This window comes from Lampris incognitus, chromosome 2 (genome assembly GCF_029633865.1).
Source record: "Lampris incognitus isolate fLamInc1 chromosome 2, fLamInc1.hap2, whole genome shotgun sequence".
NCBI lineage: Eukaryota > Metazoa > Chordata > Actinopteri > Lampriformes > Lampridae > Lampris > Lampris incognitus.
In genome coordinates this window covers 96,010,628-96,031,868 of record NC_079212.1, presented here as the reverse complement: position 1 = coordinate 96,031,868, position 21,241 = coordinate 96,010,628, and the positions used below count along the sequence as shown (strand labels likewise).

Below are 21,241 nucleotides of genomic sequence, written 5' to 3'. Positions count from 1 at the left end.
GGGCGTCCCCCCAAACACAATTGGCCGTGTCTGCGGGTGGGAAACCGGATGTGGGTATGTGTCCTGGTCGCTGCACTAGCGCCTCCTCTGGTCGGTCGGGGTGCCTGTTCGGGGGGAATAGCGTGATCCTCCCACGTGCACCCCCCCCCCCCGGTGAAACTCCTCACTGTCAGGTGAAAAGAAGCGGCTGGTGACTCCACGTGTATGGGAGGAGGCATGTGGTAGTCTGCAGCCCTCCCCGGATCGGCAGAGGAGGTGAAGCAACGACCGGGACGGCTTGGAACAGCGGGGTAATTGGCCGGGTACCATTGGGGAGCAAAAGGGGTGGGGTGGGGGTGTCTGGTATCATGCCCTAAAGTTTCGCGCTGCACTGCATTTCCTGCAATAAGACACATTTAAGAGAGTTGTGAGTTATTTAGCTCAGTAACAGCAGCAATAATAGGATCTGCAGCTGTTTTTAAAAAAATATGTATTAAATACTGACATCCGCTGTCAACATACCAATGAATATTCATATGTGGAGCATGACGATGCTCCGCGGTGGTTAAGGCAATGCAGCACGGCGTCGTGGACGGTAGCAAACAGATGTCTCTTCGTAATGGACTCGGAGAAGAACGCGCCACGCTCCAGTTGCTCCACCACAGATGCTAAATGGAGAATAGGTAACAGGCACAGATGCCACCATTATAACAGCTGTTCGTGAAATACCCCTCAGCCATCTGGGATGTAACTCACTTACCCTGACATCCGGCCATGTAGACGTCTACGTCGATCTCACTGAAATCCTGGAATATCTGTCAACATAAATGCATATTTCTCTTATACGACTAGTTATTGTGACTGCCTGTCCAAGCACCAACCCAGACAGCAAAGTTGCTGTGGCCTGGACCCGTCCCACAACTGAAACCCACATCCGGCCCACATACCGCGTGGAATGATGGCACTTGGGTGGTCTGCTCCTGTTTGCCATATCTGGGCCAGAACCAAGCCATAGCAATGCCACATGTGCCACGTATTTGCCAAAGGTTTCCCATATTTGTTTTGTGATATTTGGGCCATATTTACCACACGGGCCACTTCAGGGTCACATCCAGATTACATGTTGCCAAGAGCACTGCATCTTTGCCAAAAGAAGGCCCACATTTGATTTGGCTTATTTGGGTCATATTTGCTATTATACATGTGGGCCACTTTAGGCTCACATCCATTTTGTCAGGGCCAGAAGAAGGCCATCAGTGTCGCATCATTGCCTGAAGTGGCCCACATCCGGATGCTATCTGGACGTTCGTCATACATGTCGTTATGAAATCATGATATACCATACGAAACGGGTGTCGCCACTCACATTTTTCATAGTTTTGATAGCTACTGTATCGATGAAGTTGGCTGTGGAGAGATCGAGAATAATGGAATGAATGTCCCAGGTCCACTTTCCCAGAGAGCCCAGCGAGACCCGTTCCAGGTCCCGGCTCAGGGTGTCCTCACTGCTGGAGTCCAGGGTGGTGGTGTCCGCATCCTGCAGCTCAGACACCGATCCGAGGCTGGCGCCGTCTGGGTCGCCTCCTTTCAGGTACTCCCATCTGCAGTGACCGCCCGGCGTGTGAGACGTCGTCGGCATGACGAACACGGTGCCGTTCTCCCTCGCGCTCCAGACCTGGTGTTCTTCATGCACCACGTTCCTGTCCACGCACGCGTCTCTCCAGCGGTCGGCCTCCTCCTCTACGGAGAACACGGGCCCTCCGGCCATCTTTTCTGCCGCCCTCTGCGCTCGCCTCTGTAAAGCGGGCAGCAAGACAACGGCTCCTCAACAGGGCTATCTTTCTTTCCTTATTTTCTTATTTACATTAAATGCAGGTGAAATTCTTGGGTAACTCTAGCTGGAAAGATGTCCTTCATTACAAGTGCATCACCTCTCTCTTGGCTTGCCTCCTTGCCCGTCTCTCGGCCCTCTTTTCTCTGCGTTTCTGTTTTGCCTCCTGCCTTCTCTTGTAGATGATCATTTTGCTGATGTCCAGCCCGCTCTAAAACAGACACGTGTCAAAAAGAAATGCATACATTATCATAATGACCCCAACTCAAGAAACGCAGCAAGGCACGGAAAATGAAGACTTTGACTCGGGGGGGGGGGGCTGGTTTATTGTGCAATACGAAAGAGAACGGACCTTTTCTTTCAGAGCCTCGAGGTAAAGATCAGCATTAGCGAAGTACACAGTGGCGGAGGAACGGAAAATGGTGATGCCCGGGACTTCCCTCACCTGCAGAATATTGGCGTTATCATTTTTAACAGTTGGTATAAGAAACATTTTATTGAAAACATTCTCTCTCTCCCCAGCTGTGCCCCCCCTTTTTCTCCCCCAACTGAATGTGGCCAATTACCCCACTCTCTCGAGCCATCCCCGGTCGCTGCTCCACCCCCCCCCCCCCTGCCGATCTGGGGAGGTTCTGCAGACTACCACATGCCTCCTCCCATACATGTGGAGTCGCCAGCCACTTCTTTTCACCTGACAGTGAGGAGTTTCGCCAGGGGGACGTAGCGCGTGGGAGGATCACGCTGTTCCCCCCAGTTCCCCCTCCCCCTTGAACAGGCGCACCGACCAACCAGAGGAGGCGCTAGTGCAGCGACCAGGACACATACTCACATCCGGCTTCCCACCCGCAGACACGTCCAGATGTGTCTGTAGGGTGGGAAGCCAAACCGCAATCCCCGTGTTGGTGGGCGACGGAATAGACTGCTATGCTACCCAGACGCTGCCCCCCTCCCAGTTGTGTTTTTACCTCTTTGTGGGTCTCTATGTCCACATAGAGCTCTGTATCTGGAATTTGTCCCAGGACAGAGTAGGTTGGCCTGAAAAATAAGATGCAATTAGCAAAAACTTGTGAAATCAGTCCCCACTATTTTCCTACAAGACCGAACGTGGTTGTCGGTTTCACTGTTAGAGGAATCTTGGAGCATGAAGTGGCCGTGTCTTACAGCTGAGTTCTGAATATAACGGTGAGCAGAGCAAAAGCGATGGAAGCTGCCAGGCCCATGTCCAGATTAAACAGCAGCGTCGACACCCAAGTGACCAGCCACACCACCTGGCGAGAGCAGTGGGACACCATCATCTCCATCACACATGCCTTCCAAAGGGCTATTAGCATATCTACACATCAAAACGCCAGACTATTCAGATTGTTGTGATAGATTTTTGTGTTTTTATCCCAGCATTTTTCCAAATTAAATGACACCTTTGCTTCTCCATCCTCTCACCAGATCAATCTTGTTGCTCCTCCACAGCGTAATGACGTCAGAATATTGTTTGAACATCCCCTTCAGGTTTACAAAGACTATCGCCGCAAGGACCGCCTGAGACAAGCACAGCAATGGGGTTTAGGAAGGTTTAAAACAGAACAGAATAGAACAGAATAGAATCACTTAAATTTTCCAGTGGGAATTTCATATGTAGCCAGTCTGAAGCAGATAAACTAAATATGGCGGGGCGAAACACCTCGAAACATTGTTACCAAATGATATCAAAACAGAAAACCTATGAATTAAGAGACGTAAAAGCGGAGCCTGCCAGTACGGGAATAATACCTTCGGCAGCTCCTGGAACAGTGGACCAAGCTTCAGTATTGTCACCAGAACTATAACGGCTGAGGCCATTCCAGCCATCTGCAAAAAAAAAAAAACCCCACATTCTTCATTAAACACAGATAATGATGTGAAAAGAAATACTGTTGGGCTGAAACATGCATTTCTTAAATTCAGTTGTAGAATAATGTCAATGAATTCTGAGATTTAGATTAGATTAGATCTAGAAATAACCTCCAGCATGTAGCGGAGGTAGGAAGGACTTCAGCTTCCAACTACGTTTTCATCCCTTAAATTTCAGAATATAATTCCTTGATTCCGCCTTAACTCTCTCTTGTTTTTTTGCACCCATACATATTACGACCTTACACCCTGAGTTTGCTGTCAGAATGTTGCATTGCAATATACAGTAAAAACAATATCCCCAACGCTGATAATGCTATTCCCAGGTAAAATTTAAAAAAAGATATCCCATCCATTATCTGCACCGCTTATCCTACTCTCAGGGTCGCAGGGATGCTGGAGCCTATCCCAGCAGTCATTGGGCGGTGGGCAGGGAGACACTCTGGGCAGGCCACCAGGCCATCACACAGCCCCCCCCCCCACACACACACATACATTTATACCTAGGGGCAATTTAGTATGGCTGACCTACATGTCTTTGGACTGTGGGGGAAAACTGGAGCACCCGGAGGAAACCCACGCAGACATGGGGAGAACATGCAAACTCCATACAGAGGACAACCCGGGACGACCCCCCAGGATTGGACTATCCCAGGGCTCGAACCCAGGACCTTCTTGCTGTGAGACAACCACACTAACCACTGCGCCACCGTGCCGCCAAAAAAGGTGATTTTGTATAAAGATCCGCTCAGTCTATAAATAATCTTAACTCGAGAACTCGGTCTTTCGATTTCACTGAATGCCATAGTTCTAGTCTCCATGTAACTTTTAACCTGCCGTTCGTGTCTCTACAAATAAACCCAAGAACTTCCCTGGGGATGTAAACAGCCCAAATCAGGACTGACTGTCTGACTGTAGACTTTCAGCGTCTTTGATTTACTTGAGTTTTTCCTCCTGTGCTCTCCTGGATCAGACTTCGGGACATGGAGGAGCAGACAGAGTAACACTGGAAGAAGCCTCCCACGGCATTGCTGAGACCCAGCGCCACCAGCTCCTGTAGCAGTTGATGAAAACAGTTGCAAAGGACAATAGGAAGAAAAAATATATGGAAATGGCTTTATAGTCCTTCAGAATCTGTTTGATATCCGAGGTGAGCTCTGATTCACCTGGTTGCTGTCCACCTTGTACCCGTGTTTCAGTGCAAATGTTTTTCCAAGTGATATGGATATGGCATATCCTACGATGGCCAATGCAAAAGCATCACTGATAACCTCCCCAAAAAGGCTCACATCTGGTATACTGGGAGGACTTAGACTGATAGATAATGGAGAGGAAAAGGAGGTCAGTCCATACGTCAAATGCGTCTAACTGTGGTTCATCAGGGTTTGACTTTGCATGAGTAAACAGAGTAACTTCAACCGGACCGCTTACCCGCTAGGAATTTCCCCGACTACTGGGATGATGTAGTCACTGTTCAACTCAGCATAGGAGGATATCAACGTGGCTGCCACGATCTAATCCCACAAAACACATTAACACACAGACAAGTGTGTTGGCATTTGCACGAGCATCAGACACAATCATTCAAAGTCTGGTTAATCATACGCTACTTATTGTGCCTAGTTGTTAGCTACAAGTCGCTCATTTTTGCCGTGTCTTGCACAAATGTACTGGCTTTTGGTGAAACCGCTGATTCAGCTTTTTGATTCTGATGTGCCCCTTTTCCACTGCTGTCTCAGCAACATCAGCACAGAGCACAGAGGGGATAACCTCAACTGATGGCTTGTACATAACAGAGGCCAGAGAAAGAGTCCTTGTGTCAACTGACTGTGATGAGTTCCACTGGGATGGGCACTGGTAGCTTTGGGCTCAGGCAGGAGTTGAGCTCCTTTGCCACAATGAGAAACACCACAGACACTACGCTAACCACCAGAGTGGGAAGATGGGTCTTTGGCAGCAAGGAGCAAACATCCACCAATGTCTGAGGGAAAATAAAACAGAACAAGGTTGGTTGATGGCTAACAGTTCATAGATTTCACTCACACGTCTCTATCATCCCTGATGGATACATAAAACTGTGCCGGAAGGGGCAACATGAAAATCAAAGCAGTGCAGATAACCGCTATAGTATTAAAAACAACAGGAATCAATCTATGATTGCTGATACTCACATACACTAGTGACAGCGGCCCGCTAAACCGTGTGGTTGAAACTCCAAAGATGTATTTTAACTGCGCCACCACCGCGTGGGCGGCAGCAGCTGTCGTGTAAGCCCGCACCAGTGGTTCAGAAAGGTAGGTTCCCACAAATCCAAACTTAACCAAACCCAGTGCCACCTACGAGCAAACACGTGTTAAGACATGTTTTTGGCAATACACAGTATGATATGTGAAGTATCACATGGTGTGTTCTATGCACAGACCTGAATAAGCCCTCCTAGGACAGTGGTGGCAGCAGCTACCTGTACCCTGTATGAATCCCTGCTAGCAATGTCCACTTCTGCAACCGCTGTAAGATTTGTCCCATTCATTTTGAGGAAGGCCGTGTCTGGGGCTAGTCTCTCTGTTACACTGCCCACCATGATGCTAAGCACAGCAAATGTACCTTAAAAAAACACCCCACCAAATGAGAGCAACACGTGGACATTAAACAAGAGGTTAGAGCAGCTTTGGCACAATATCTTCCTCTCTACTCACCTATGGAAATATGACGCGACGTCCCGAAAAAAAAGTAGATTAATGCAGGATAAAGGGATGTGTAAAGCCCAAATACAGGAGGCAAGGAGGCCAACAATGCATACGCCATACCTGTGGAAAGTAGAGAGGTCCTGCTACAATTGCTTCAAACCCGACAAACATGGTTATTTCTATGACGCCGTATTAAATGTTCACACTAAAACAGAGTAGGGCAGAAAAATATCCCTCAGGAAGATGCTAAAAAATGCACGTATATACTTCATAATCATCAAACAGTAAGTGAACCTTAAGTAAACCATTTTAGTGAGACCCCGTTTACACTTGGTTTTAAAATGTGTTTTTTTGCGATCGGATCACAAGTGGACAGCACTAAATACAAGTGTAAACGACTACCAAAACGGTTTGTGAACCGGTTACTCAAACCACTTGCTGAGGTGGTCTGGGACGCATTTGACCACATATCTTTTGTAGTATATACGCTAATGCGTCCTGATGTGTCTCCGACAAGGACGTAACAGGAAATCGTCTTCTTCTTCTTCTTCTTCTTCTTCTTCAGAGTAACGAAATCTGATCACAAGTGGTCAGCAGGCCGCATTTGGAGACACATAAGAGACACAGGTGTAAACGGCAATGTGTCTCGCTGTCCACTTGTCATCCGATCGCCCAAAATGCATTTTAAAACCAATTGTAAACAGGGTCTCAGTGTGCTGACATCTACAGGTTAAAAAACATGTAAAGGTTAAAAACTTAAAAACATAGCAGGCTGGCCTTGGTACTCTTTGATGTTAGCATAGCAGGATATAGCTGTAGCTAATAACATTAATAATGGGTCTGTTTGATCTAGGTGCACCAGCACATCTATCAGCATTAACAGATGCTAAAAATGGTCAATAGTACTGTCAAGGCCAGTTCTTTGGCACACCTACTACACCCAACAGATCCATTATTAACATTATTATCTGCAGCTATGTTTATCCTGCTATGCCAACATCACAGAGTACCAAGACCAGCCTGACATGTTTTTAACCTTTACATGATTTTCAACCTGGAGATGTCAGCAAACTCACAAAAATGGTCTAGGTTTTATTTACTCTTTAAAAAAACACACATTTACACATTAAGTATTTTCAAGGGAAGAAGAAAATAATTTGTATTTCTACATGACTCAAATGTGTCTAAAATTACACAGTGGATTTTTGACAAATGTAAAAATTTAAGGGTCAAGAAACCCATCAACTGAGTCAAATAAATAAACAAGAAAGCTTACAGTTGTATTGAGAAAAACCCTTACATTTCAGACACTTTTTTTCTTTGCAGCAGTTTTGTTTCATTGGCCATTATTGCCAATTGTCATACCTTGTGGCAGATGCATAATGCCCACACTGATTCCAGAGATGAGGTCGGGCATGCCATAGTCCCAAATTGAGTATCTGGGCAGCCAATATAATACAGGAAAGCTGCCCACCACACTATGCTTCAGCTTAGGTACTGTACATCTGGGGACAATTTGCAGAATACAAGGAGACACGGAAAGCAAAACTCAATGCACATAGTTATTTTGAACTAAATCTTTAAAGCATCAAAATAAATTCACTACTTATTTGGTGCCTGCCCATCAAAGATTGGATCAGATATGTAGCATCCATGTCTTTTTGCTAACAGTCGTTCTTAAGACAGTAAATTACACAGGTGCCAAGTCAACGTAATTGGTCTGCAGAGATGTGATGTCAGGGGATGTCAAACTATTCAGTCAGTCATACTTACCTCAAACATTGAAAAGTTCATATCACTGAAATGAAGAGACAGAAACTTTGTGTTACCTTAGGGAATCTTTGAGGCGTTTGGTAAGAGGGGGGTGAGTGTCAGTATAGCTCTTCCTCAGTGCTAGCTCCTCCAGTCTCTGCTCATCCAGCACATCCCTCTCCACTCTGTATTTCCCCGGCCTGCGTATAGTGCCCATGGCACTGAATCTGTCCAAGCAAATAGTGGACCTTTTTTTTGTATGTGCTCTTTTGAGATTAAGTGTAGGAGATATCTTCCACTTTCTATTTACAGAAAGTTCGATAGATGGTTCAAGAGGCAAACTTTGTCCACCACAGAACAGGGCTGCAGTACGACCTCTGTCACAGACTAATGCGCATATGGACAACACGTTGCTGAATGGTTAACTAAACTGGAGCTGTTGCTTGGAAAATGATGATTAGCAGGCTTTTCTATGACAGCTTTCTCGTTGGAATAAACAAAACGTGGCAATTATGGTCTTTGAGAAGAAAAAAATTAACTGTTGACCTGCAGCGGATATCTGGTCTACACAGGATGTATTTCTTAATATGTCGCCTCCCTTTCCCTTACGCATGCAGAAGTGATCTCAATGAGCCATGAAATATTAGTTTAAACCAACCACAATAGACCTCCTATCCACTTATCCACTACTGAAGGCTGCCTCAGAATAGGGTCTCTCGATGTATCCAGAATGCAGAGGAGCTAAATATTGCCTGTCGATGTCTACGCAGCAACAATAATCCATCTGATCAAATCTAAAATAGCTGATCGTCATCACACACATGAGCATGGAATCCCTTTCTGGAGAAAAGGCAGTAATTCAACTGTACTTGGTGGTGAAGCAAGTCTATTATCCAACCCATCAGAACATGATGGGTTGGTATTGATTTTTGAAAGCTATGGGCAAATTTGCTGCCTGGACCTTTAAGAAAGCACCATCATGAAATCTGAATCCATGCTGAGGGCAATGTTTCATATCAGTCATTCCACAGCTGCCTGCACGTGACTGTGGCAAATAAACAAGAACGATATTTCTGTGCAAACTGCACAGAAATATGGTGAGGGAAAGTCTATTTATGAGTTGGCTAAATCGTCCACAATTTGTTCATCACTGTTATTGTTAAAAAATTATTTCATACTTTTACCACACCAGACCATCTGACCCACTTACTGTTGGCTAACGCGCAGTCTATTTTTGGGTTTGCTGCTCATATGGGTGAAGCAGTTGGGGAGCTGGAGGGGAGGGGGACTTGGTCTCTGGCCCCCTTCTAGACCCACTTACTAATACGTTCAACAACATCAACAACACACACGGCCTGATGAAAAAAAACATGACAGGACGATACTCTTTTTTTCACCAGAGATAGCAGCGGGACTTCTTCAGACCAGCAAAGCTGTTGAGGTTTAGGTAAGGCCATGATTTCAAGGAGTGAACGCCTGTCAACACGTGACATGACGGGATACCGACCTGTTCTGTAACGGACAGCTCATAGATAGCAATCCAAATGTTAGTTTGGAATTCAGCCTGAATTTATTAAAATGAGTTCAATGTACTGTGTGGATTGAGAAAACTGCCTTATTGTGTTCAGCGCCAGCAGGATATCAGGGTTTAAAATCTTAAAATCTGTTTTCTTCAGTATTTTATGGTAAAACAAGTAATTGCCCTATGATCATCATCATCCTCTGTAATGGCAAATGCCTTATAATGATCAAGACTGCAGTTTAATATGAACTTGCTGCTCACAGTCAATGGTGATAAGGTGGCACTAACCTTGCTTCTGTCTCTCTTTCATTCCTCAGAGACAACCTCCTCGGTAGTTGTTTCAGAAGTGCATTCTGGTCGTTTTAAACCCTAGACCCTGACTTGATATTTAAAAATCTTCATCTAAAAGTGAATCAAAATGGATCGTAGAGCCAAACATGGGCTTGGCCTTTTGGACCAGTTGAGGAAGATGAGAGAGACTGAGAATCTGACAGACGTCGTACTGGTCGCTGAGGACATCAGCTTTCCTTGCCACCGGGTCGTGCTGTCCGCCTTCAGCCCCTACTTTCGTGTTATGTTCACCTGTGGCCTTCGTGAATGCAACAGCAGAGATATATTCCTGCGCGACACACCGGCGGACAGCCTGGCTCTGCTCTTGAACTACATGTACACCTCGGACCTCCCGCTCACCAACGCTAATGTACAGGGAGTCTCCATTGCGGCATTCCTCCTCCAAATGGATGACGTTTTCACCTGCTGCCAGATGCACATGACAGAGAACATGGACGCCTCCAACTGCCTGGGGGTGTATTATTACGCCCGTGATCTGGGCGCAGAGGAGCTGGCTGACCACGCTCAGCGCTTCCTGCGGCAGCATTTTGTCCAAGTCTGCCAGAATGAGGAGGTCTTGGATCTGGAGGCCTTTCAGCTGGGAAAGCTGCTAAGCTCCGACGACCTTAACGTTTCACGAGAGGAGACCATCCTGGATGTGGTCCTGCGCTGGGTCAAACACAACACTCTGGAGGAGGGACGCAGCCAGCACCTCCCAGAGCTCCTGAGAAAGGTCCGTCTGTCCCTGGTAGACCCCATCTATCTGAGAGAGGTGATGAAGCGGAACACGGCCCTGCTGGCCGATGCCGAGTGCCTGGAGATGCTAAAAGAAGCACTGGAGGCCACGATGATGCACCCTTCGGCCGCACCGCGCAGATTGAAGTTGCGGTACGGCATGGAGACAACGAATCTGCTGCTCTGTATCGGTAATGACAGCGGTGGGATTAGGTCGCGATATAGTAACTACGCTGAACGCAGCTTTTGCTATGCCCCGTCCACAGGCCGAACCTACTACATCACATCTCCCCGCTACGGGGACGCTCTTGGGTATGTCTGTGCAGGTATTGTAACTGCAGGAAATGACATTATAGTGGCTGGAGAGGCAGGCGTGCGCAGAATGGCTCGACAGAAGGATTTGAAGGTGGAGATTTTCAGGTAAGACGGACATTACAGTCAAGGCTCGGTGTTTTCGGTTTTTACCGATTTTCACCAAAAAATACCCAGATTTTTAAACTGATTGTCACCCGGATTTTATGTTTCCACGAATCCAAAAGTTGTTCCTGTTTTTTTTTTATAAATTTATTTCTGATTTTTCCCTTTTCTCCCAATTTAGTGGCCAATCAATCCCTATTTTAGTTCAAACACCCACCCTCGTACTACATGCGTTCGCCAACTGCATCTCTCCGGCTGGCAGTCTCAAAGAAGCCGCCTCGCCACTTCCATGACAAGGCGACTCCAGGCCAAACCACTGCTTTTCCCCACACACACAGAGACGCATTCATGTGACGAACACAAGCCGACTCCGCCCCCCTCCCGAAGACAGCGTTGCCAATTATTGCTGCTTCATCGAGTCCGGCCGTAGTCGGATCTGATGGGACCGGGGCGCGAACCCTGGTCCCCAGTGGGCAACTGCATCGACACAAAGCCGACGCTTAGACCGCTACACCACCACGGACCCAAGTTGTTCCTGTTTGTGTGAGGTTATGTAACAGTGTCCTCTTGTCATGAAATTCGGCATACTGGATGGCTTTGAAACGCAACAACCGAAAACGTTGAGCCTTGATTACATACTAGTATGGACACAACTGATATATCTCATAACTTTGCATGTATACAACTCTCAAATATGGCAGTGATTCTTGTCTGGGGTTACTAGGTACAAAGTGGAGGCCCAAGGTAGCTGGGAGTGCCTGACCTCAGCAGAACACCGCGACTCCTTCGCACTAGGGTCACTGGGTGACACCGTGTATCTGCTGGGTGGGCTGATGAAGCTGAAGAACCAGTACCTCATCACTAACTGTGTGGAGCGCTGGTCTTTGCAGGGTGGACCCTGGCGCAGTGCAGCCCCACTGCCCATGCCTCTGGCTTATCACAGCGTGGTCACGCTCAAAGGTCGCCTCTATGTGATGGGCGGGCGAACTCCACAGGTAACATGGACACGAGAGAAAGGGTATAATGTGCATGTGGTCAACAGATTATTCAGCAGGTGTAACACGCTGTGTTCTGCAATTAATACGTCAGAATCGGTGTTTTCCTCCTTCTCTCTCTCTCCTGACTGTGCATCTGTTGTGTTTTGTCATTCCTCCACAACCCTTCAGTCCCACCGGATGGACGATGAGCCTGACCACCTTAGTAACCGCCTTCTCGAGTATGATCCAGACAAAAATAAGTGGACAGAGCTGGGTCCAATGAAGTACTCAAAATACCGTTGCAGTACTGTGGTGCTCAATGGTGAAATCTATGTCATAGGTAACAACATGTTCATTCCGTAAACCTCACAAATACTTTTTTTTTCTTTTTCGTTTTAGACATGGTAGCATGCCAGTTCGTTGAAATTCATTATTGTGTTAACTCTCCTCACATATAGACATGGCAAAGTATTTGCATGTTTCACTGGTCTGATGCTAAATGAATCAGGGAAACAGAACCCATACACTATATCAAATGCTCCAAAACAGATGTGTTCCAGCAGTTAGCATTTTGACTCGACAGTTTTCATCCGACCCATATTGTGGATGCATCTGAACCATGTCTAGTATCTTTGACTCTGCGCCTGTTTGTTTTTTTATGTCATCTTTTGTGACAATAAATCATTTTTTTGTAACAAGAGCACTCAGGAGAGGGCGTCCGGGTGGCGTGGCGGTCTATTCCGTTGCCTACCAACACGGGGATCGCTGGTTCGAATCCCCGTGTTACCTCCGACCTGGTCCGGCGTCCCTACAGACACAGTTGGCCGTGTCTGTGAGTGGGAAGCCGGGTGTGGGCGTGTGTCCTGGTTGCTGCACTAGCGCCTCCTCTGGTCGGTCGGGGTGCCTGTTCGGGGGGAGGAAGGGGGAACTGGGGGGGGGGACTCCACATGTATCGGAGGAGGCATGTGGTAGTCTGCAGCCCTCTCTGTAGCGGCAGAGGGGGGTGGAGCGGTGACTGGGACGGCTCGGAAGAGTGGGGTAATTGGCTGGGTACAATTGGGGAGAAAAGGGGGGTGGGGACACTCACGGGGGGCACAAACCTCCACCAAGGCTAACAAAGGAAAATCCATAATAACCCATTAGTCACTCATAGTAGCTGATATTTCCATTGATAGGAGGCATCGGCTGTGAGGGTATGGACCGCGGGCAGTCTCGTCGATGCCTTGACGTTGTCGAGATCTACAACCCGGATGGGGACTACTGGAGGGATGGGCCCCCTCTCCCGTGTCCCCAGCTGTCACTACGCACCAACGCCTCGAACGCAGGAGTGGTGGGAGGCAAGCTATACACGTGTGGCTACTACAAAGGAGCAGGTAGGGAAATAATGTTCATCCATACACGTTTCTGTGGTTTTTGGACGGTGTCCTGTTTTGCCAAGTGATCTCTTTCCCGTCCCTTAAACGATCCTCAGACCGTCATGATGACTTGATAAAGGACGTCTTGGAGCTGGACCCATGGGAGAACCGTTGGACAGTAGTGGCGCGGCGTGCTCTTATGCATGACAACTATGACGTCTGCTTGGTGGCAGAACTCAACCCTCGGGGACTCATGTCTCCACCTGCAGACTTAGTGAGTCAGTGACTCCTCTGTCCAATCTTACCACATCTGCTTGTTTAGAGAGAGTTGCTAGGCAAGTAACGCATTAGGGCCAAAAGTGGCCACTCCCCCAGCACTTAAGCACTGCATGGATACTGAGCTGCGGCTGGTCGCTTGCACTTTCATAGTAATGGGAAGAGGAGAATGGTAAAATCAGAACTTTATACATATTTTCGTCACTTTATTACTTCGTGCTATTGTGTAGTACCCACAGCAAAGCTTAGCCTACACCGAGCAAGCAGCTGTGATGGTCATAGGGAAACGAACCCCATGAAATAATTTCAACAAGCAACCATATAGCCTACTATAAGCCACAAATGAGACAAAATGTGGAATATTGTACTACTGTGTGTAATCCGAGCCTGATGGGGGGTAATTGCTGTAAATGGTGAAAACGTTGATGTAGTCTTGTCACATCAGGCTGTCAGTAAAGTTGATTCAGGCTTTATTTTGACATGGACAGACATAATGGCTTCAAATTGAAAACACGAATATTCAAACGTGTTATCGTGTCAACTTTTTTTTTAATGTTTTAATACTAAAGGGTAGTTTGGCATTAAGTATATCAGTAATGATGACTGAAACAAGAAAGTATCCCCCCCCCTTGAATTTTGACAATTTGTTCTGATGCACCTCCACATTTTAACGCATCGTATGAAGTTCTTTCCCTTGACTAACACAATAAATTCAACGTATTTGGGGCGGCACAGTGGCCCAGTGGTTAGCACTGTTGCCTCACAGCAAGAAGGTCCTGGGTTCGAACCCCAGCCCGCCCCAGGTCCCTTCTGTGTGGAGTTTGCATGTTCTCCCTGTGTCTGCGGTGGGTTTCCTCCGGGTGCTCCGGTTTCCTCCCACCATCAAAAAGACATGCATGTTAGGGTTAATACTCCTGCCTGTGCCCCTGAGCAAGGCAATGGAAAGAAGAACTGGAGTTGGTTCCCGGGCGCTGCAGCTGCCCATTGCTCCTATACATTAGGATGGGTCAAATGCAGAAGACAAATTCATTGTAACTGTACAATGACAAAATAAAGTGTCTTTCTTCTTCTTCTATTTGTGAAGCAAGAAAGTTTTTCATTCAAGATGTTTTTTTTTCTTCAAAAATTAAAAACTTACTTTGCTCATATTAAATTTGCTAAAATGGATTTTGTGGCGCGGCACGGTGGCGCAGTGGTTAACGTGGTCGCCTCACAGCAAAAAGGTCCTGAGTTCGAGCCCTGGGGTAGTCCAACCTTGGGGGTCGTCCTCTGTGTGGAGTTTGCATGTTCTCCCCGTGTCTGCATGGGTTTCCTCCCACAGTCCGAAGACATCTAGGTCAGGTGAATCGGCCGTACTAAAGTGTCCCTAGGTATGAATGTGTGTGTGTGTGTGTATGTTGGCCCTGTGTGATGGCCTGGCGGCCTGTCCAGGGTGTCTCCCCGCCTGCTGCCCAATGACTGCTGGGATAGGCTCCAGCATCCCCGCGACCCTGAGAGTGGTTCAGAAAATGGATGGATGGATTTTGTGGCGCTACTAGGAAAGTTCAGATTTTGCTAATCTTTTTTTTATTTTGTTAATTTTGCACCAGCCTTTTGCCACCTAACCAGTTCACCCCATAGTTTTACAGGTGGTTCATTGGTCTTCATGACAGCAGGACTGATCTGATCTGCTGTTAAGGCCGTGAGACCTCACAAGTCAGTGGATTTTATCAGTCATGCAATTTAACATAAGTGTATTCAAAATCGACATAGGTGGACTTGTTGACGTATTTAGTGATCTTTGATGAAAACTGAATGTGCTTGGCTCAATTTAAGCTGTTTTTGCAAAGGGGTGATTTCAGATCAATTAATTTTAAGGTCTTTATTTTCAATAATTCTGAAGACATCTAAGCAACATGGGCTGTGCAAAATATGTGACTGCAAAGGCCCTTGCGCCTGGCTTGCAATCCTGTAGTTGTTTTTTTTTATATATATATTTTTTATGACTGTTCTTAACCCAACATTCTTCTAAAATTAAATTCCTTTGTGTCAATTCCATTATGCATAGTCAAGCTCACATGAAAAAAAGTCCAACAAATTATTATGGTTTTACTTTTTTGATATTGGGTCGTTGCGTAGTGCGTGCTCCATCTCGCTGCTCACTGTGAGGAAGAAGAGCGGGAAACAATGTCGGCTGCACGAGAGCTCGACCCATTTCGTAAATATGAGTTGGGTGCTGAGAAAAGGAAAAAAGATTAAAAAGAAGTTAGAATTTCTTTCATAAGTCACTGTGAGGATTGCTGGATGAGTTTGTCAACACTTCCAGAGATGTGGTGGCTGAGTAGGTGTCCAAAACTAGCGGGTGCATGTGACTGTGACCGTAGGCTACGTGTAGTGACCAGTCTGAAAAATGATCTAAAATCTGAATGAAATGTAAGCTATAGACCTTAAATATTGAATTGTAACGTACTGTCATACTTCAACATGCCAAAATAAAGTCACAGGTGAGCTGACTTGATGATGTAAAGCCAATAGTTTTACAGCTGATTTTTTTTCTTTTTGAAAGACTATAATAGCAAAGTCATAGCTGAAACTATGTGCAGGATGATGCTGCATTATTCTACCTGTTAAAAATGTATTGCACTGAGATTAGCATTCAGTAGAACTAGAATAGCTGCCTGCAGAACTAGAATAGCCACGTGCAGTTGGACTAGAATAGCTGCATGCAGTAGAACTAGAATAGCTGCATGCAGTAGAACTAGAACAGCTGCGTGCAGTAGCACTAAAACAGCTGTGTGCAGTAAAACTAGAATAGCTGCCTGCAGTAGAACTAGAATAACTGCCTGCAGTAGAACTAGAATAGCTGCATGCAGTAGAACTAGAACAGCTGCGTGCAGTAGAACTAGAATAGCTGCGTGCAGCAGAACTAGAATAATTGCCTGCAGTAGAACTAGAATAGCTGCTTGCAGTAGAACTAGAATACCTGCGTGCAGTGGAACTAGAATAGCTGCGTGCAGTGGAACTAGAATAGCTGCGGCAGTAGAACTAGAATAGCTGCGTGCAGTAGAATTAGAATAACTGTGTGCAGTAGAACGAGAATAAATGCCTGCAGTAGAATATACTTAGCACAAAAAGTAAGGAAATGTGTGTTTGGTAGATTATATCTTTGTTGTAACAATGCTTCTTGGCAATAAGTCTTATACCGTTGGAAAGCCTGTTTATTCCCCTTCTAAATGGTGCCACATTTGTAAGGAATATGCATTTGTGAGATGAGCAGCAGAGCTGAGTATGTGGGTTGTGCCCATGAAAAATTTGCCAAATCTTCTCTGCCAATGTCAAACAGCTTATTTTGCTGTTGCTATTGACTCTTGTTTTGAGCTTCTGGTACCCCAGGTGCTGACAATCAGGTGCCTGATATAAGATTTATTGCCAAGAAGAGTTGTTACAACAAAGAAATAATCTATCAAACACAAATTTACTTACTTTGTGTGCGAAGTTTAGAATAGCTGCGTGCAGTAGAACTAGAATAACTGCCTGCAGTAGAACTAGAATAGCTATGCGCGAGACCGTGATTCATGCACATGCATGTCAATGAGCAGGGCCTCGCACCCCCCTGCGACAGCCCTGAATCTATGTATTATTTCAATTTGACATAGATCATTACTTAATACTGTTAGATATTTAATAGGTGTAGAGGTAAAATCCCATTTAAATCATAATTCAATATTTTGATTTACCTTTACAACACAGCGAGAAATAATGAAATGGGGGGGGGTAGTTTGTGAGTTCACTAGAGTTTATTTAGGCAGTTCAACGCAGCTCTCAAAACTGCCGTAAAAAAAGCATTTCCTTGGAAGTCTTGTTATTGAGATCTGCTAATAGATATTGTAAGTTTTCTTTCGTTCATGAAGTGACTTTTCTTTTTCTGTTCTGTTCACAAATTAAAAATCTGTTGTTTACAAATGTAGGAATTATGTGGGAAGGTTTGGTGTGGATTTCACTCTTGTCAGCTTTTGCATTTCTTAGTAAGAATTAGTCTTATATTAACTTTTTAGTGCAATGAATATTAAACGTGTTGGGCAAATGGCTGATGCAGAAAAAAAGCGTTTTTCATTGTTCTAGTTATCTCATCTACACAAGTTCGCTGTCCTTCAATGATTAAAGAATATCTCAGTTGTGTTATCGAGCCTGTGATTTTTTTCTCCCTATGACGTTTGTACAAGTCAACCACCCAAACACGTGTCACACACTCGTAACAGCATAACAGTCCTTTTTTGTCTCCTTTCCAGAGACCAATGCCTTTCCACAAGCTACACACAGCTCAACCACACTGCCAAGCCGGATGTATTCCAAGTAGTTTTTAAAGACTGGGTCAGGTTACCTGGGGTGGGGATTAAGTCCTATAACATTCAAGAGAAAATTGAATCCAAAACTACCATTGAATTGCTGCGATTCCTTTATAGGTGTCGGAAATGAAAACTGGGCTAAATAAAGTACTCCTACTCTGGTAGCTGTGAAAACAGAACTAGTTCAGTCTGTAAAAAAGCTAGGCCTGTGTAATTCCCATCCATCCATCCATTACCCAAACCGCTTATCCTGCGTAGGGGTCACGGGATGCCGGAGCCTATCCCAGCAGTCATTGGGCGGCAGGCGGGGAGACACCCTGGACAGGCCGCCAGTCCATCACAGGGCCCACACATTCACATGTAGGGAGAATTTAGTATGGCCGGTTAATCTGACCAACATGTCTTTGGACTGTGGGAGGAAACCAGAGGACCGGAGGAAACCCACGCAGACACGGGGAGGACACGCAAACTCCACACAGAGGACGATGATGAGAGGATAATAATAACAATAATAATGTTATAATTTAAATTATATAATTTAATGTAAAACCAATACATAAGGCTAGATAAGACATGGGATAAAAAATATGTTCCCCCTTAAAATAACCTTGTTTATCTTTTAATAAGAGTGCATTTATGTTTCTAGTAGAACAATACATTAACCATCATTGTGGCATGTCTTGATCAACCCTACAGTGAGATGTCAGTAAATAAATTAAAAGTAATAAATAGGGTCTAATGATTTTTAATTACAAAAGTTCTGATCAGTCAGGAATAGGTGTGGTTTTAAATATTAATAGCTGTTTACAGACTGTGTAGGCTAGAAGGCACGAGAAGCCTAATTCTCCTTTACAATAATTCACTACATGTTTAGAACCGGGTAGGCTAACTCATTAAAATATGCAATAATTAAGATCAGTGTATATCAATGGCATTAGAATGTGAGGCCACCAACTTTGGGCTTTTACGGATAAATTTTTTCTTGGGGGGGGCAGGTCTTTGGAACCCCCTAGCCGACTACTTTTTCCCACTGGCTGGCTATTCCATATCCTTGTGGACAGCCCTGCATTATAAGGCATTTGTCAAAGCAGGCCAGCATAAACAATACTATTGAAATCCACTTTAGAAGACTTTTTATCTGGTTTGGAGGACTTTCTTCTTCATGTAAATATTTTTGGTAGAGAATAAGGTTGGGGCGGCACGGTAGCGCAGCGGTTAGTGCAGTCACCTCACAGCAAGAAGGGTCCTGGGTTCGAGCCCCGGGGTAGTCCGACCTTGGGGGTTGTCCTGGTTCGTCCTCTATGTGGAGTTTGCATGTTCCCCCCGTGTCTGTGTGGGGTTTCCTTCGGGGGTTCCGGTTTCCTCCCACAGTCCGAAGACATGTAGGTCAGATGAATCGGCCATACTAAATTGTCCCTAGGTATGAATGTGTGTGTGTGTGTGTGTGTGTGTGATGGCTCTGTGTGATGGCCTGGCGGCCTGTCCAGGGTGTCTCCCCACCTGCCGCCCAGTGACTGCTGGGATAGGCTCCAGCATCCCCGCGACCCTGAGAGCAAGATAAGCGGTTCGGATAATGGATGGATGGAATATGGTTGGCAGTATTCCCTAAAGCAATGGTTACTAACCATATGCCGTTAAGGTCCAATCATACGCAGGTTTCCCTTCCAGCCAAACTGCCAACCAAATAATTTCACCAATTAACAGGCCTTAAGCCAGAGGGAGCAAACGATAAGCCAGTATAGCCATGGGCTAGAATGAAAATTTGCATATTCTCAAGAGTAACAAGGCCACAGGGGCAGCACATGGTAGTGACCCACCCACTGCCCTCAACCATAAAGCGCTTTCTCTGCCATGTTCCATTCAGATTATTGCTTCTTGCACTGTTAACATTCAAGGAACAGGCTCATATGCCTCTGATACCTCAATAGTCCAGGTAAGTGCAGCATTTACTTACTGTGTAACTGAGTCACAAACAAGTCTCACTTGAAAAAATATAACAGGTTTGAAAAGCAGACATGTACTTCTCATTAATTCATTGTTGAATATTCCATAGTTCTTCCATCTCAAGCAAATAACTTAAAGAAAGATTCATCAAAAACATTTATTTATGTTAATATAGTCACTTTTAACACTATGAATAAACCAAAACAGTTCAGAGGAGCCTGGTGAACAAATAAGACAAGTATATAATAATAATAATAATAATAATAATAATAGATTACATTTATATAGCGCTTTATCTTGATACCCCAGAAATTACAAAACAAAAGTTTATTAGAGAGGGATTTTTTTCACTCCTCTTCTAGAAGGAAGGAGTCAGAGTCACAATCTATGTCAAACAAGCACCAATAGCCTTCGGTTTTCTCTGGGATCTCGACCTGGGGCTCAGCTGGTGATTTCGCTTGGCAAGGTTCAACTCCTCCAAAGCACAGAGAGCTGGTACTGTCATCAGACCATAAGGTGATGGGGCTAATCAAATCTCCCGTGTCGTTCTGTGAGGTCTCCCAGTCCTGCTGACTCAGATAGTCTGGTTGAACCCTGGTTATCCTGTTTGAATCACAAAGCACCCTGTACGGTGGTGAGACAACTTTCTGTTTGCCGGGAACAGTGAGAGGTTGGCTGTTCTCATCCCAGATAGTGTCCTTACTCCTCGGTGATGGCTGCAGTGGTCTCCTTCTGCCCCTCTTGTGGCTTCTCATGAAGTTTCGGCCCCTTCTCTGTGTGGCGCCGCCGAGGGGGGTTCCAGATGGTGATTCAAGCTGACTGTGCTCAAGCTGGGTGCACGTGAGCTGTTTGCCTTTAGACTGGCTGTTCTGCTGGGCAGTGAAGACAGACTGTAATAGCCCCGGTGATGTTTGGATTGCGCAATCTGTTACTCTTTCAGGGCTGGGTTTGATCAGTTGGCTTGAGACCAAGGTATTGAGCAGTTTCAGTGCCTCTTCAAATGTGTTTTGTTCCCTTCCAAGCTCCTGTCTTAAAGCCTCTTGATTCTTCTGTATATCATGCACACATAAGCCAAGTTCATTGGTTGCCACTCCAGTCTAAAAACAGAACAAATGAAAATGTGCAGATTCATAGATCATAAGGAGTCATTACCGATCACAAGCAAACAATATTTTGCCAGGTTAAAGGAGGAATTTTCTTGACTAAGATATTTTATATTCACCT

The 21,241-nt window shown here is 45.5% G+C and overlaps 2 protein-coding genes across 2 annotated transcripts; one reads left to right on the top strand and one right to left on the bottom strand.

Annotated features, from left to right (window-relative positions):
• Positions 1-352: 352 nt before the first annotated feature.
• Positions 353-8,353, bottom strand: slc26a6l (solute carrier family 26 member 6, like). Its single transcript, XM_056298149.1, has 19 exons — positions 8,214-8,353; positions 7,750-7,889; positions 6,394-6,504; positions 6,120-6,301; positions 5,869-6,033; positions 5,526-5,678; positions 5,129-5,211; positions 4,864-5,011; positions 4,638-4,751; positions 3,578-3,655; positions 3,251-3,346; positions 2,972-3,078; positions 2,776-2,845; positions 2,163-2,255; positions 1,911-2,021; positions 1,346-1,774; positions 740-794; positions 502-647; positions 353-379 (listed from the first exon to the last, which is right to left on the bottom strand). The coding sequence occupies exons 1-19, from the start codon at positions 8,351-8,353 to the stop codon at positions 353-355; spliced, it is 2,448 nt and encodes an 815-aa protein (XP_056154124.1).
• A 1,120-nt stretch (positions 8,354-9,473) lies between these two features.
• On the top strand, positions 9,474-17,905 carry kbtbd12 (kelch repeat and BTB (POZ) domain containing 12). Its single transcript, XM_056274102.1, has 6 exons — positions 9,474-9,583; positions 9,976-11,143; positions 11,865-12,135; positions 12,307-12,457; positions 13,293-13,490; positions 13,589-17,905. The coding sequence occupies exons 2-6, from the start codon at positions 10,077-10,079 to the stop codon at positions 13,756-13,758; spliced, it is 1,857 nt and encodes a 618-aa protein (XP_056130077.1). The 5' UTR covers positions 9,474-9,583; positions 9,976-10,076; the 3' UTR covers positions 13,759-17,905.
• Positions 17,906-21,241: the final 3,336 nt, after the last annotated feature.